Source organism: Bos indicus, chromosome 24 (genome assembly GCF_029378745.1).
Source record: "Bos indicus isolate NIAB-ARS_2022 breed Sahiwal x Tharparkar chromosome 24, NIAB-ARS_B.indTharparkar_mat_pri_1.0, whole genome shotgun sequence".
NCBI lineage: Eukaryota > Metazoa > Chordata > Mammalia > Artiodactyla > Bovidae > Bos > Bos indicus.
The window spans coordinates 57,867,871-57,879,881 of NC_091783.1; the positions used below are offsets into that span (position 1 = coordinate 57,867,871).

The following is a 12,011-nucleotide window of genomic DNA, read 5'->3' on the forward strand; positions in this document are numbered from 1 at the left end:
TTTGTCTTCCAGGCTGTTCCTTACTCCAGAGAATTTAAGCAGAAATATGACTACTTTAGAAAGAAATTAAAGAAACCTGTGAGTACATGTCTTCCAAAAATGTTGCCTTAGTCATTCGTAAGTTACCAAAATTACTTCAGTGAGAACTTGTTTCTTACTTTTATGTCTATACCAAAAATGCTACTTTCCTTTTTTCACTGCACTTTAATCCACCTGGATCTCCGATCTGAATTTCCTTTTTTTTTTTATTTTATTTTTAAACTTTACAATATTGTATCAGTTTTGCCACATATTGAAATGAATCCGCCACAGGTATACCCGCATTCCCCATCCTGAACCCTCCTCCCTCCCCATACCCTCTCTCTGGGTCGTCCCAGTGCACCAGCCCCAAGCATCCAGTATCGTGCATCGAACCTGGACTGGCGACTCGTTTCATACATGATATTATACATGTTTCAATGCCATTCTCCCAAATCTCCCCACCCTCTCCCTGTCCCACAGAGTCCATAAGACTGATCTATACATCAGTGTCTCTTTTGCTGTCTCGTACACCGGGTTATTGTTACCATCTTTCTAAGTGAATATTAACTTAGTATTATTGGGTTGGCCAAAAAGTTTCTTCGGGTGTTTCCATATCATCTTTCAGAAAAACATTTTGGCCAACTCAAAACATATTAAATCACCTGAAGGTAATTTTTTATGTAATACATAAAAAGAAATGATTTTATGAGATATACAATAATTCAGGACCAAGTGAAAAAATTTGGAGAAGCCTATGCAGTTGCTTATGGTTACCCTATTTAATAAAACCTTGGTTTTATTAAATATGAATTATAAATTTATAAATTATAAATGTTCAATTTATAATTATAAAAATGTTCAAGTCTGTCCCTTTAAATTCCAATATGTACAACATAAATATAATTTATAATATTCTGGCATATTAAGACCAAATGTCATTTTCAGAGTAAAACTTCTCACTGGGAAACCCATTAAGATTCTGGCAAAACCAAGAAATCTTGTAAGGCTTTTTGTAGGCAGTGTTTTAAATTATAATATTATATTTTCTACTGACATATCTCCCCAGATCCTTTAACACTGTGTTTTCTGTTTCACTTTGGTTTCACCTGTCTGGTGAGGATTTTCCCAGTCTTCTCCTCATTTTGTGCCTTCACTTTCTGGGGTGTTTTCGCACAGGTCACTGTTGATTGGCTTCGGCTCACTGGGAAAAGGGGTGTGTCTCCCACAGCTCAGATCTCCCTGTCTGCCTGTGCTTCCCGCCCGCCTGCCCCAGCCCGCTCCACTCCCTCAGTTATGCCCTCTCCCCACTCTGCTGTGGGTTAGGCACTGGGGATGCCTGGAACCCAGCCTCCGCCTCGGGGAGCTCCCCTAAGGGTTTTGTTCTCTTTTCCATCACCCCGAATCAAGGAGCTCCTGGAAAAAAAAAATTTAAGAAAAAGGAGCTCCTGGGTGCCTCCGTTTCAGAATGACTCAAATTTGAACCCGTGGAATTCCCGTGTTGCTTTGTGAGTCACCTGCGTTTCTTCTGAGGATAAGTGACGACTCTGAGGGCCCCACCCTGTCTCACTCTGGCACTTAAACTCCACGGTACCTTCTGCCTGGAAACCGACTCTGCAAATCCATTGTTATAACAGAGCCGACCCGGGGCCTGCTTAGCCAGGAAGCAGTTATTCACAACTTCAGTCAAGTGCCTTTTAATTTTCACGTTTACCGTTGAATAGCTGTGGCCCTTGGCCTGATCATGAGAGTCTGCCCACCCCCACCCTGGCAATAGAATTAGCTTCTAAGCATCGTGGACCCACGCCTGCAGCCGGAGCCCCTACCAGGGCTCAGAGTCATCCCAGCCTGGCTAGGTGGGGATTGTCTATGGGTTTTAATCATCTGGACTGAAGTCCCTTTCTTTGACTGAAACAATATAGAGCGCTGACCGTGTTTCAGTTGTCAGCGGGTGGATAAGGGCCCCTCAGTTGCTCATAAAAGCGGGACAGGATGATTTGTCTCTACTCAGCGTAGTTTCCTCCGCAGCACGTGTTGCTGACTCAGTGGATGACAGCTGCTCGTGGGTGCTGTGTGTCTCCTCCTGACGTAGGAGGCTTTCTGTCTGTGAAGAAAAATCTAGAAAGGGCAGAGTCCCAGTTGGAGCCATTTGTCCCTGATTGTTTATTCGAAGGCTGCCATCATTTCTGCTCGTTGTTTTTCTGTTAGGAAGTCAGGTGTGTATTTACTCTCTGACTGTGTGTCCGTTTTTTTGTTTTTGTTTTTTCCTTTAATTTAGGCGGATATTCCAAATAGGTTTGAAATGAAACTTCACAGAAATAACATATTTGAAGAGTCCTATCGGAGAATCATGTCTGTGAAAAGACCAGATGTCCTGAAAGCTAGGCTGTGGATTGAGTTTGAATCGGAGAAAGGTCTGGACTACGGGGGCGTGGCCAGAGAGTGGTTCTTCCTACTGTCCAAGGAGATGTTCAACCCTTACTACGGCCTCTTCGAGTATTCGGCAACGTAAGTGTCTGGAGTGCATTTCAGAATGTGTCCCCCACTGAGACAGGTTTATTCCTCATGAATAAATGAGAGAGATGAGATGATGGGAGAGTGGGCTTCCCTGGTAGCTCAGCTGGTAAAGGAGCTGCCTGCAATGCAGGAGAACCCGGTTTGATTCCTGGGTCAGGAAAATTCCCCTGGAGATGGAATGGGCTACCCATTCCAGTATTTTTGGGCTTCCCTGGTGGCTCAGACAGTAAAGAATCTGCCTGCAATGCGGGAGACCTGGGTTCAATCCCTTGGTTTGGAAGATCCCCTGCAGGAGGGCATGGCAACCCACTCCAGTATTCTTGCCTGGAGAATCCTCATGAACAGAGGAGCCTGGTGGGCTACCGTTCATGGGGTTGTGAAGAGTCAGACATAACTGAGCAACAAAGCACATGACGAGAGAGTAAGCCGCTCCCTCGTGTGAGGTGAATGAACACTGCCGACCTCAGCCCCGCCCACCCTCCTCCCGGACGCCTAGAACAGACTCTGGCTCCACACAGTGAAATACTGTACAATGTGAACACCCAAAAATAATTCTTCCCTTGTCTGTTGGGTTCATGTAATTGAAATGGAAAATGTGTTGGGTACTTATCGTAAAGAACAGCACTGTTCATTTGTTATGCTAATTCGGGGAATTTGTCACTGTCACAATTCAGAAGGTCATTGTCTCATGAACAGGAATAGTTTTCTGACATTGTACTACTTAAAGGGAAATTGAGGATCCGTCCTTTAGGACCCAGAGGACTGTCCTGGGCCTGTGAGGTGAGGCCCTGCCTTCCCCTTGCATTAGGGTTTCACCACTGCCGGGCGTGAAGACTCAGGCTTTCTTGGGAATCAAGCTGCGCACAAGGCCGCCCGTCTCATCCTCCAGGCTGTGGCTTCTCCAAAGCCTCAGGCTGGGCCCAGTCCCTCAGTAGGAGAGTCGTCGACCTTGAGAAGCAGCCTGTGCTCTTTGGGGCCAAGACTTCTCCCACGTCTTCCCCCTGGTGCCAGTCTCCTGAGGGCTGTTTGAAAAGAGCAGCCTCGGTATTCTTCTCAGTGCTCTGGCCAAGAATTTCCCATTTTGTAAAACTGATAAAAGCCATGAAAAAGGAGAGGATCAAAGACCACACCCACACCTCACCCACATCCCAGAGTGGCCTCCAGAGGAGCCTGGCTGCAGACTCTCTTCCTTACCTAAGCACTCCTGTGGTGGGGAGTCCCTGTCGAGCCCCTCCAGAGGAGTATGGCCGCAGACCCTCTTCCTTACCTAAGCACTCCTGTGGCAGGGAGTCCCTGTCGAGCCCCTGTGGTCTGTGCTGTTTCTCATCTTCCAAAGGTACTCGGCCGAACCGTAAGAAACTGACGTTTTTGTCAGTCAGCACAGTCAGATGTCCACAGTTCCTTAGGTTTACCTTAACAGGGCATGCGCACCAGCTCCAGTAGATCTCCGTCCTTGGTCATGGAAAGAGGCTAACCTCTGAATAAACCCTGTTCTCTAGCTTTTTCACCTCATCTGTCTGAAAGCCTATTGACAGGCAGAGACAGAAAATTCAGATGCTTGCATTTCTTTTGCTATTGTTCTGTCGCTAAATAGTGTCCAACTCCTTACAACCTCATGGACAAGCTCCCCTGTCCTTCACCATCTCCCAGAGTTTGCTCAAATTCACGGCCATTGAGTTGGTGATGCTGTCTAACTGTCTCATCCTCTGTCACCCCCTTCTCCTTTTGGCTTCAGTCTTTCCCGTCATCAGAGTCTTTTCTACTCAGTTGGCTCTTGGCATCAGGTGGCCAAAGTATTGGAGCGTCAGTCCTTCCAGTGACTATTCAGGTTTGATTTCCTTTAGGACTGATTGATTTGATTACATTTCTTTTTTCTCTCTTCCTCCCCAAAAGGGACAACTACACACTTCAGATCAATCCCAATTCAGGCCTCTGTAATGAAGATCATTTGTCCTATTTCACTTTCATTGGAAGAGTTGCTGGGCTGGCAGTATTTCATGGGAAACTTCTAGATGGTAAGTTATTTTTAAAAGTGTTGAAGGTAATAAGACAGTGTTCTCTGTGGTCTATCATGAGGTGTCTTACTCACATCATAGATTTTAAGCAGAAGATTCTCACTGGTTCTCTGTAAATCAATGGATTCTTTTCTTAATGCTTTGCCCATAACGAAGGTGCTCCTTAAGACCGTGACTGCCCTTGGAGGCAGAGCAGAGACGCAGCATGTCAGTGTCGGCCCCCTAGCCCCATCTGGGGCCTCACCTTCTTCCCTCCCCAGACACCGGTGGGGTTTGAGCCTCGTCTTAGGGCTACACTGAGCCCGAGGGGGCAGGAGCTGCTGCCGGGGGTGGGTGCCTGGGGAGACCTGGGGCGGGCTGAGGATGGGGGTTGAAGGTTGAGGAGGGGGACCGAGGTTCCCGCGTCCTGTTGAGAGGCGTGCAGCGCAGGCCGGCCTGGCACGGGTGTGGGGGGCCCCTGTGGAACCACGGGGGGTGTTCCTCACTGCTATCGCCCTGCTCAGGCCCCCTCCTCCCCCAGAAGGCCGCACAGCCTCCTCCACGGTCTCCCACGCTCCCTTCTCACCCTGTCCTCCTCTCCCCACCACGGCGCCAGTGATGACACTGACACGCAGACAGGATTCCCTCCTGGCGTGTTGGTGACCCCTGGCCCCTGGGCAGCAGCCCAGACTCTGCAGTGCCTCGTGGGAGCGCTGTGTCCACTACCCAGTCCCTCCTGGCCTGCCAGCCAGGGCACCCTGTGCCACTGTCCCGGCGAGCCCCCGCCTTATCCCCCCCAGCCAGGAGTGCCTTTCTCGCCCCGGGCACACGCGCATTTGCACTGCAGGTTCCTGCCTGTGCTTGAAGCTCATTGGCCGTCTCACAGCAGCCTTTCTGGCCTCCACTCTCCGCTGGGCCATCCCTGTTAGTGTAACTGCCCGGCTTCCCCGTCCGCTCCCCACCCCCGTGCACACCAGGCCCATGTCTGGCTGCAGAGAGCCCTCGATTCTTCTGCCCTGGTGTCTCGTTCACATGAAAGCGGGTTAGTTTTTAGTTTGTGCCCTGATGCACAGCATCATCAAAGATTTGAAATTAACCCAGTTTTCCCCACGTTTTAGGTTTCTTCATTCGACCGTTTTATAAAATGATGCTGGGAAAGCAGATAACTCTGAATGACATGGAATCTGTGGTGAGTAAACACGGGTTACTCCAGTGGACATCGTGAGCTGCTTGTGCTTTATAGAAAGGGAGTTGAGGCCATGTGCTAGTCACAGCGATTTTTACGGGCACCCTCATTCAGTATGAGCACCAGGGAACATTTAGTTGTTCAAGAGGTTAATTGATCTCTGTAACTTTTTAAATAAGCAAATCATTGTTCACATTTCCTAGAGTCATGGTATTTCCGGTGGACACACACACAACTCAGTTACCTCTGCTTACCCAGGACTAGGTAGACCAAGGGTCATCTAGAAACCTCATCATTGCCCATTGAAATTGAAATTGCTAATGCCAAACAGGTTACAGGCTCGTCTGTCATCCCTTTGTTTTCCAACCTAAAAAAATGGCAGGGGACCAGGCCAAACAGTAGATAAGGGAAGAATATTTGAAGTCATCCTAGACATGGAAGAAGGGTAAATGACCACTACATTGCAGGAGAAGAATGAAAAATTAGACAGTAATTGCCGACTTTTGATTTGGGTTTTCATGTTGCATTCAACTTACTCATTTTTAATCTAGGCTGACTCTTTCAAAGCTGAAAGGATTTTCTGTAAAAGCAAAATCCGATGCTCTTTTCCCAGTATCCTCTGCTTCTGTTTTTCTTTTAATTTACCTGTGACCCCACCGTTCACCTCCACGGGGTTGGGAGCCGGGGGAGGGTTTCCCTGGGGCCATCAGGAAGCATCTTTTTCCCTCAGCCTTGCCGCTGCACTGCCTGCGCGTGCTGTGGAGTTGGGTCCGTGAGCCGTGTACTCGTGGCCCACGGCACAGCCTCTGGGTATGGAGGGAGGGCAGAAGGCCAGCGTGCATGCGAGGCCACTCAGCTGGTTTTTCTGTGGGCCCGTAGCTCTGCGTATCCACCTTACCCATCTCAAGCTTCTCTTCAGCTCTCACCTTTAACTTAAGCTTTATGCTTTTGTTACTGTGCAATGAGGAAGCTAGGAGTACAGAAGTTTCTCTTCAAGTCTAAATTAATTTTATCCCCCACGGGGATAGTAGGCGCCCACATTCTCTTTTTCCTTCTTGGAGCCCAGGCTCTGGGGCCTGTGTTCTGAATTTTGCTCACAGTGACTTGCAGAGAGTGATAGAAGCCCAGGAAGCGGCACAGCTTGAAACCACCGGCGTTTAATTAGGGCTTTCTCTGTCCTTCCTACTTCCCTCTGATATTTTCACTCTTAAAAGACAGGGAGTGTACTGAGCTCTACAGGCCCAGTTGTATGATTTCCTGACTGCCTTGCGGAGCAGGCCACTTCCCCTTCTCAGAGAATGGGATCCAACTACAACCCTCAGCAGGGGAGAGTTGGGTGGGGCAGAGCTGGAAACAAGATATCAGTAACTAGTGCATTTCTTGAGATTGTGAATGGAATTACACTGGAAGAACATAATCATTTAAAGAAGTCAAATGAGTGTTTGTTTTGAAAAAAATACTTTATTTTAATTTTTGTCTCAACTTTATAGGATAGCGAATATTACAACTCTTTGAAATGGATCTTAGAAAATGACCCAACTGAACTGGACCTTATGTTCTGCATTGATGAAGAGAACTTTGGGCAGGTATGTGTTGTAGGCGGCCACCCGCACTCGCCCTTGACTTTCAGAGTCTTTGCTTCTGCACAGGCTGCACCACAACTTTGCTGGACAGTTGAAAACGGCCATCAGGAGCTTCAGGTGTTCATCACCATCTCACTGTATCACCAGCGCCTTAGTGTCACGCCAGGAAGCTAATCCCAGTTACAGCTGCCTCTCTTCCTGCAAAAGAGAAGTTGCTCAGTCGTGTCCAACTCTTTGCGACACCATGGACTGTAGCCTACCAGGCTCCTCTGTCCATGAGATTCTCCAGGCAAGAGTACTGGAGTGGGTTGCCACACCCTCCTCCACGGGATCTTCCCAACCCAGGGATCGAATCCAGGTCTCCCGCATTGCAGGCAGATGCTTTACTGTCAGAACCACCAGGGAAGCCACAGAATTTCTCTTCCTGCAAAGTCAGAGAAATTCTAAGGCCTCTGGGGCATGAAGTAGTACCTGCTTCTCAGCTAAAGTAGATCTGAATGTGAATGTTGGCTCCCTGGTTTTAAAATTTAGATACAGTGTCCGTGTTTGCTTAGTGATATAAATATGTGACCGGGAAGAGGTGATGTCTGGGAACCTTGACTTTGTTCCCTCTGCTTTGATAGTTCCCTTGTCATGATGAAATTTGTCTTTGGGGGCTCAGCAGGCTCAGGGTTTTCTAACCTCCTTGCTTGGCACCTGTACTGTCCTTGTGGCTCAGTTAAGTTCATGTCTGACTCTTTGCAACCCCATGGATGCAGCACACCAGGCTTCCCTGTCCATCACCAACTCCCGGAGCTTACTCAAACTTGTGTCCATCAAGTCAGTAATGCCATCCAACCATCTCATCCTCTGTTGTCCCCTTCTCCTCCTGCCTTCAATCTTTCCCAGCATCAGGGTCTTTTCAAATGAGTCAGTTCTTCACATCAGGTGGCCAAAGCATTGGAGTTTCAGCTTCAGGATCAGTCCTTCTAATGAACATTCAGGGCTGATTTCCTTTCGGATGGACTAGTTGGATCTCCTTGTAGTCCAAGGAACTCTAAGAGTTTTCTCCAACACCACAGTTCAAAAGCACCAATTCTTCGGCTCTCTGCCTTCTTTATGGTCCAACTGTCATATCCGTACAGGACTACTGAAAAAACCATAGCTCAGGCTATGTTAACTGTAAAGATTAATTTCAGAGATGAAAATTGCCTGCTTGGAATTCTCGTCATCACCCTGACGTTGTCTAGGGGATGTGTTACCTTTGATTCATTTGTCCCCTATGATAACACTGCTTGCAGGGCCAGGGAGGGTCTTCTCAAGATGTTATCCAGCCCCGGCTCCCGTCCTTTTACAAAAGTCCAGAGAGAGTTCCATCTCCCAGACCAGGCCTCATAGCCTTGACGTTCATGAGGTCAGGGAGCCCATTTTAAGGGTTGACTATGGAAGATGATGTTGGTTTGTTCTTTATTGCATCAGAGATTACTGAAAGTGTCCTCCACCGCCCCAAAAGTGTGTTCACATCTCTGTCTATTCATGATGCTGGGCTCAGTTTTATAAGTGAGGCGGGGAAATCAGGTCCCTGCCCTCTTGGGTTCATAGTCTTAGAAAAAAGAAGCTGATGCCGCTGGATAAAAAGGAGTTTCTGACAAAGAGGTGTGGGGGCAAAAACTATTCAGCGATAAGGTGATCACATAGATACCAGGATTAATGTTACATATGCTTGAGCCAAGAGCAGTCACGAGTGTGAGCCTGGGGGTGGGCGGGACTTGGGGAGTCTGTGTTTTCTTTCCTTCTTGGCTGGCAGAGTTGAGGCTCATAAAATTTCAAACGCCAGGGATGAGAGAGACCTTGTGATAAATGTAAACAATCAGTGATTCCTTTAAGAATCTCGTTTGCCCTCCCATCCTTTTTTTGCTGCATATTGTGCTTCGTGACCAAAACTCCTCACAGACGGTGGGCGCCGCCTGTCCCTGTGGGAGTCTTGTTGTGGGGAAGGGGGAGGGAGACCTTTTCTGCACACCCGCCCCCAACTAAGGTGTCCCATCCAGATTAGCAGTAGCCCCCCAAGGACTAAATGTAAATGGGTTCCTGCCCTTAATCTGCTTCCTTCTTCTGCTCCCCCTTCCCTTGAGCCCCTCCAAGTCACCCCTCCTCTCCCCCATCACCCCGCCCCATTCACCCCTCACCCTCCCTCCAGCCCCTCCCCCGTCACCCCTCCCCCCTTCACCCTTCCCGCTCTTCCCAGACCAGCTGCTTCTGTCAGCCCTACGACGTGGATGCTCCTCTGCCTGCTTCTTTTCTGCTCCTGACCCCAGCGCTCACCCACCGTGTGGTTCAGGTTCCACCCATCTCTGCACTGCTCACCCAGTCTGTTATCTCTGGTCCACACCCCTCCTCTCGTGTTCAGATTCCCCTTGGTCTCTTAAACCCCTCCTCCCTCCAGAAAGACCCGCAGGTCCCCAGACTGAACTAAAGCCTCTTCCTCCTCCCAGCCCCACCCCCTGCCTCCGTCTGATCAGTGGCCCCACCCCCTCCACCTTGGCCTCTTCCCTCTTTCCTCCCACGTCCGGACCCTGCGTGCAGCTGGTCACCACATCCTCGTCGCTTCCCTCATCCACACCTCCCCTCGCTCAGGCCCCTGGTCCCCGCGTCGCGCCCTCTCCAGTCCTCTCCCTGATGCCCCCACACATGTGCTCCGGATGTGGTCACTGTGGAAAGCACACCTGGATGCGGAACCGTTCTGCTCAGCATCTCCTCCACTGGCCGTCCTGTGCCCTTCAGTGTGAGCCACGGCCTTCCCTGCACGGCGCACCTTTACCTTCCCTCCTGACACCTCCTTCCTCCCACCTTCACAGCCACGGGTGCCTGCCGTGCTGCCCCCAAGATGCCCCTTGCCCTCCGCAGTCTACGTGGCACTGTCTCCTTGAAGCACCCCCCCACCTCTGGGGCCCTCCCCACACTGACCTCCAGCCACCACTGACCAGCTGCCTCCCCTGAGCCGTCAAGGTTCTTGGATTTCTCCAGGGCCCAGCGTGTAGTGATGCCTACTGCATGCTTAGTGAGCAAAGGACTGAACCGAATTTATCTCGTTTTTTTAACGTTAGAAGTAACGGAAGCTCCAAGTGTGAGAAAACAAAATGTAATTGGAATTGTGGTGACTTTTTATTAAGCTGGACCTTTTTTTTAAGGGTCTTGACTGCCAATTTTTAAAGGGTAACACATGGCTCAGAGAAGGCAATGGCACCCCACTCCAGTACTCTTGCCTGGAAAATCCCATGGATGGAGGAGCCTGGTAGGCTCCAGTCCATGGGGTCACCAAGAGTCAGACATGACTGAGCAACTTCACTTTCACTTTTCACTTTCATGCATTGGAGAAGGAAATGGCAACCACACCAGTGTTCTTGCCTTGAGAATCTCAGGGACGGGAAGCCTGGTGGGCTGCCATCTATGGGGTCACACAGGGTCGGACACGACTGAAGTGACTTAGCAGCAGCAACACATGGCTAATCATCCTGAAAGTATGTCTTCTTTGCATTTTTAACACATGGAGGGAGACGAAAGAGCCAAGAAGACTTAAAATCAGTCTTGGACTGTCAAATGCAAAAGGACGGGTCTCATGTATATCCACTTACAGAGCTCCATCCATGCTCAGTCAAGTCGGTCTGTCTTATCTGACTCTGCAACCCTTTGGACTGTAGCCCTCCAGGCTCCTCTGTCCATGGGAGTCTCCAGGCAAGAATACTGGAGCAGGTTGCCATTTCCTTCTCCAGGTCATCTTCCCAACCCAGGGATCGAACCCATGTCTCCTCCGTCTCTTGCTTTACAGATGATTCTTCACTGCTGAGCCATCAGGGAAGCCCATAGGACTCCATACGACTAACTTAAATAACACAGTTCAGAAGGCATTACTGATGCCATGATTCAATGCAGACGCCTTGAGAGACCTTCCTCAGTTACAGTTAAATGTAACTGTTTCTACCTAACAAGCACAAACCAAACAGAAAATGTTTGCGTTTTAAGTAGACTTCTGATAAAGGCGCTGATGATCGTCATAATTCATGTCAATTATTCATTACAGACAGTTCTCAAGCCTCCTCATTTAATGTGGATGTTTCTGACTTTGGCTTGAATCAGGTAGAGTAATGTGAGCAGAACAGACTGGCAAGATGAGTAAGATGATGATTAGGAGCCTGTTTGTGAAAGTACTGCCTTTCCTTTTGAGAGAGCTAAGCCTGATTAACAAGGAACTAGCATATCTATTTTGTATTCTGGAAAAAATACAGAGTGAAACCTAGCTCTCATCTCCCACATTCAGTCCCTCACCAGGCCCTGTTCGTTTTTACTCCCTGCTATTTGTCAGTTCTCTCTGTTTTCCCTGTCTGCCCCCTCACGAATACCTGAGGGTAAGCTACCATATACATATTATATGGCTTCCCTTCTGGCTCAGCTGGTAAAGAATCCTCCTGCAATGCGGGAGACCTGGGTTTGATGCCTGGGTTGGAAAGATCCCCTGGAGAAGGGAAAGGCGATCCACTCCAGTATTCTGGCCTGGAGAATTCCATGGCCTATATAGTCCATGGGGTCGTACATAATATATAGTGATATCTATTATATACATATATAAACCTTTATTCATTTCCCGGCTGAGCTGAGTCTCCGTCGCTGCTCGGGCTTTCTCCGGCCGCAGCGAGCAGGGCTGCCCTCTAGCTGTAGGGTGTGGGCTTCTCGTCG

At 49.0% G+C, this 12,011-nt stretch overlaps 1 protein-coding gene across 13 annotated transcripts in view; it reads left to right on the plus strand.

Moving 5' to 3' along the window:
- NEDD4L (NEDD4 like E3 ubiquitin protein ligase) overlaps nucleotides 1-12,011 on the plus strand; it is a 380,847-nt gene that overhangs the window by 344,261 nt on the left and 24,575 nt on the right. For all 13 annotated transcript variants that reach the window (XM_070778579.1, XM_070778580.1, XM_070778582.1 and 10 more), the window contains 5 exons: nucleotides 13-78; nucleotides 2,297-2,526; nucleotides 4,429-4,550; nucleotides 5,648-5,718; nucleotides 7,206-7,301. In XM_070778579.1, coding sequence (XP_070634680.1) covers nucleotides 13-78; nucleotides 2,297-2,526; nucleotides 4,429-4,550; nucleotides 5,648-5,718; nucleotides 7,206-7,301 — 585 coding nt within the window. The remainder of the gene's footprint in view (nucleotides 1-12; nucleotides 79-2,296; nucleotides 2,527-4,428; nucleotides 4,551-5,647; nucleotides 5,719-7,205; nucleotides 7,302-12,011) is intronic.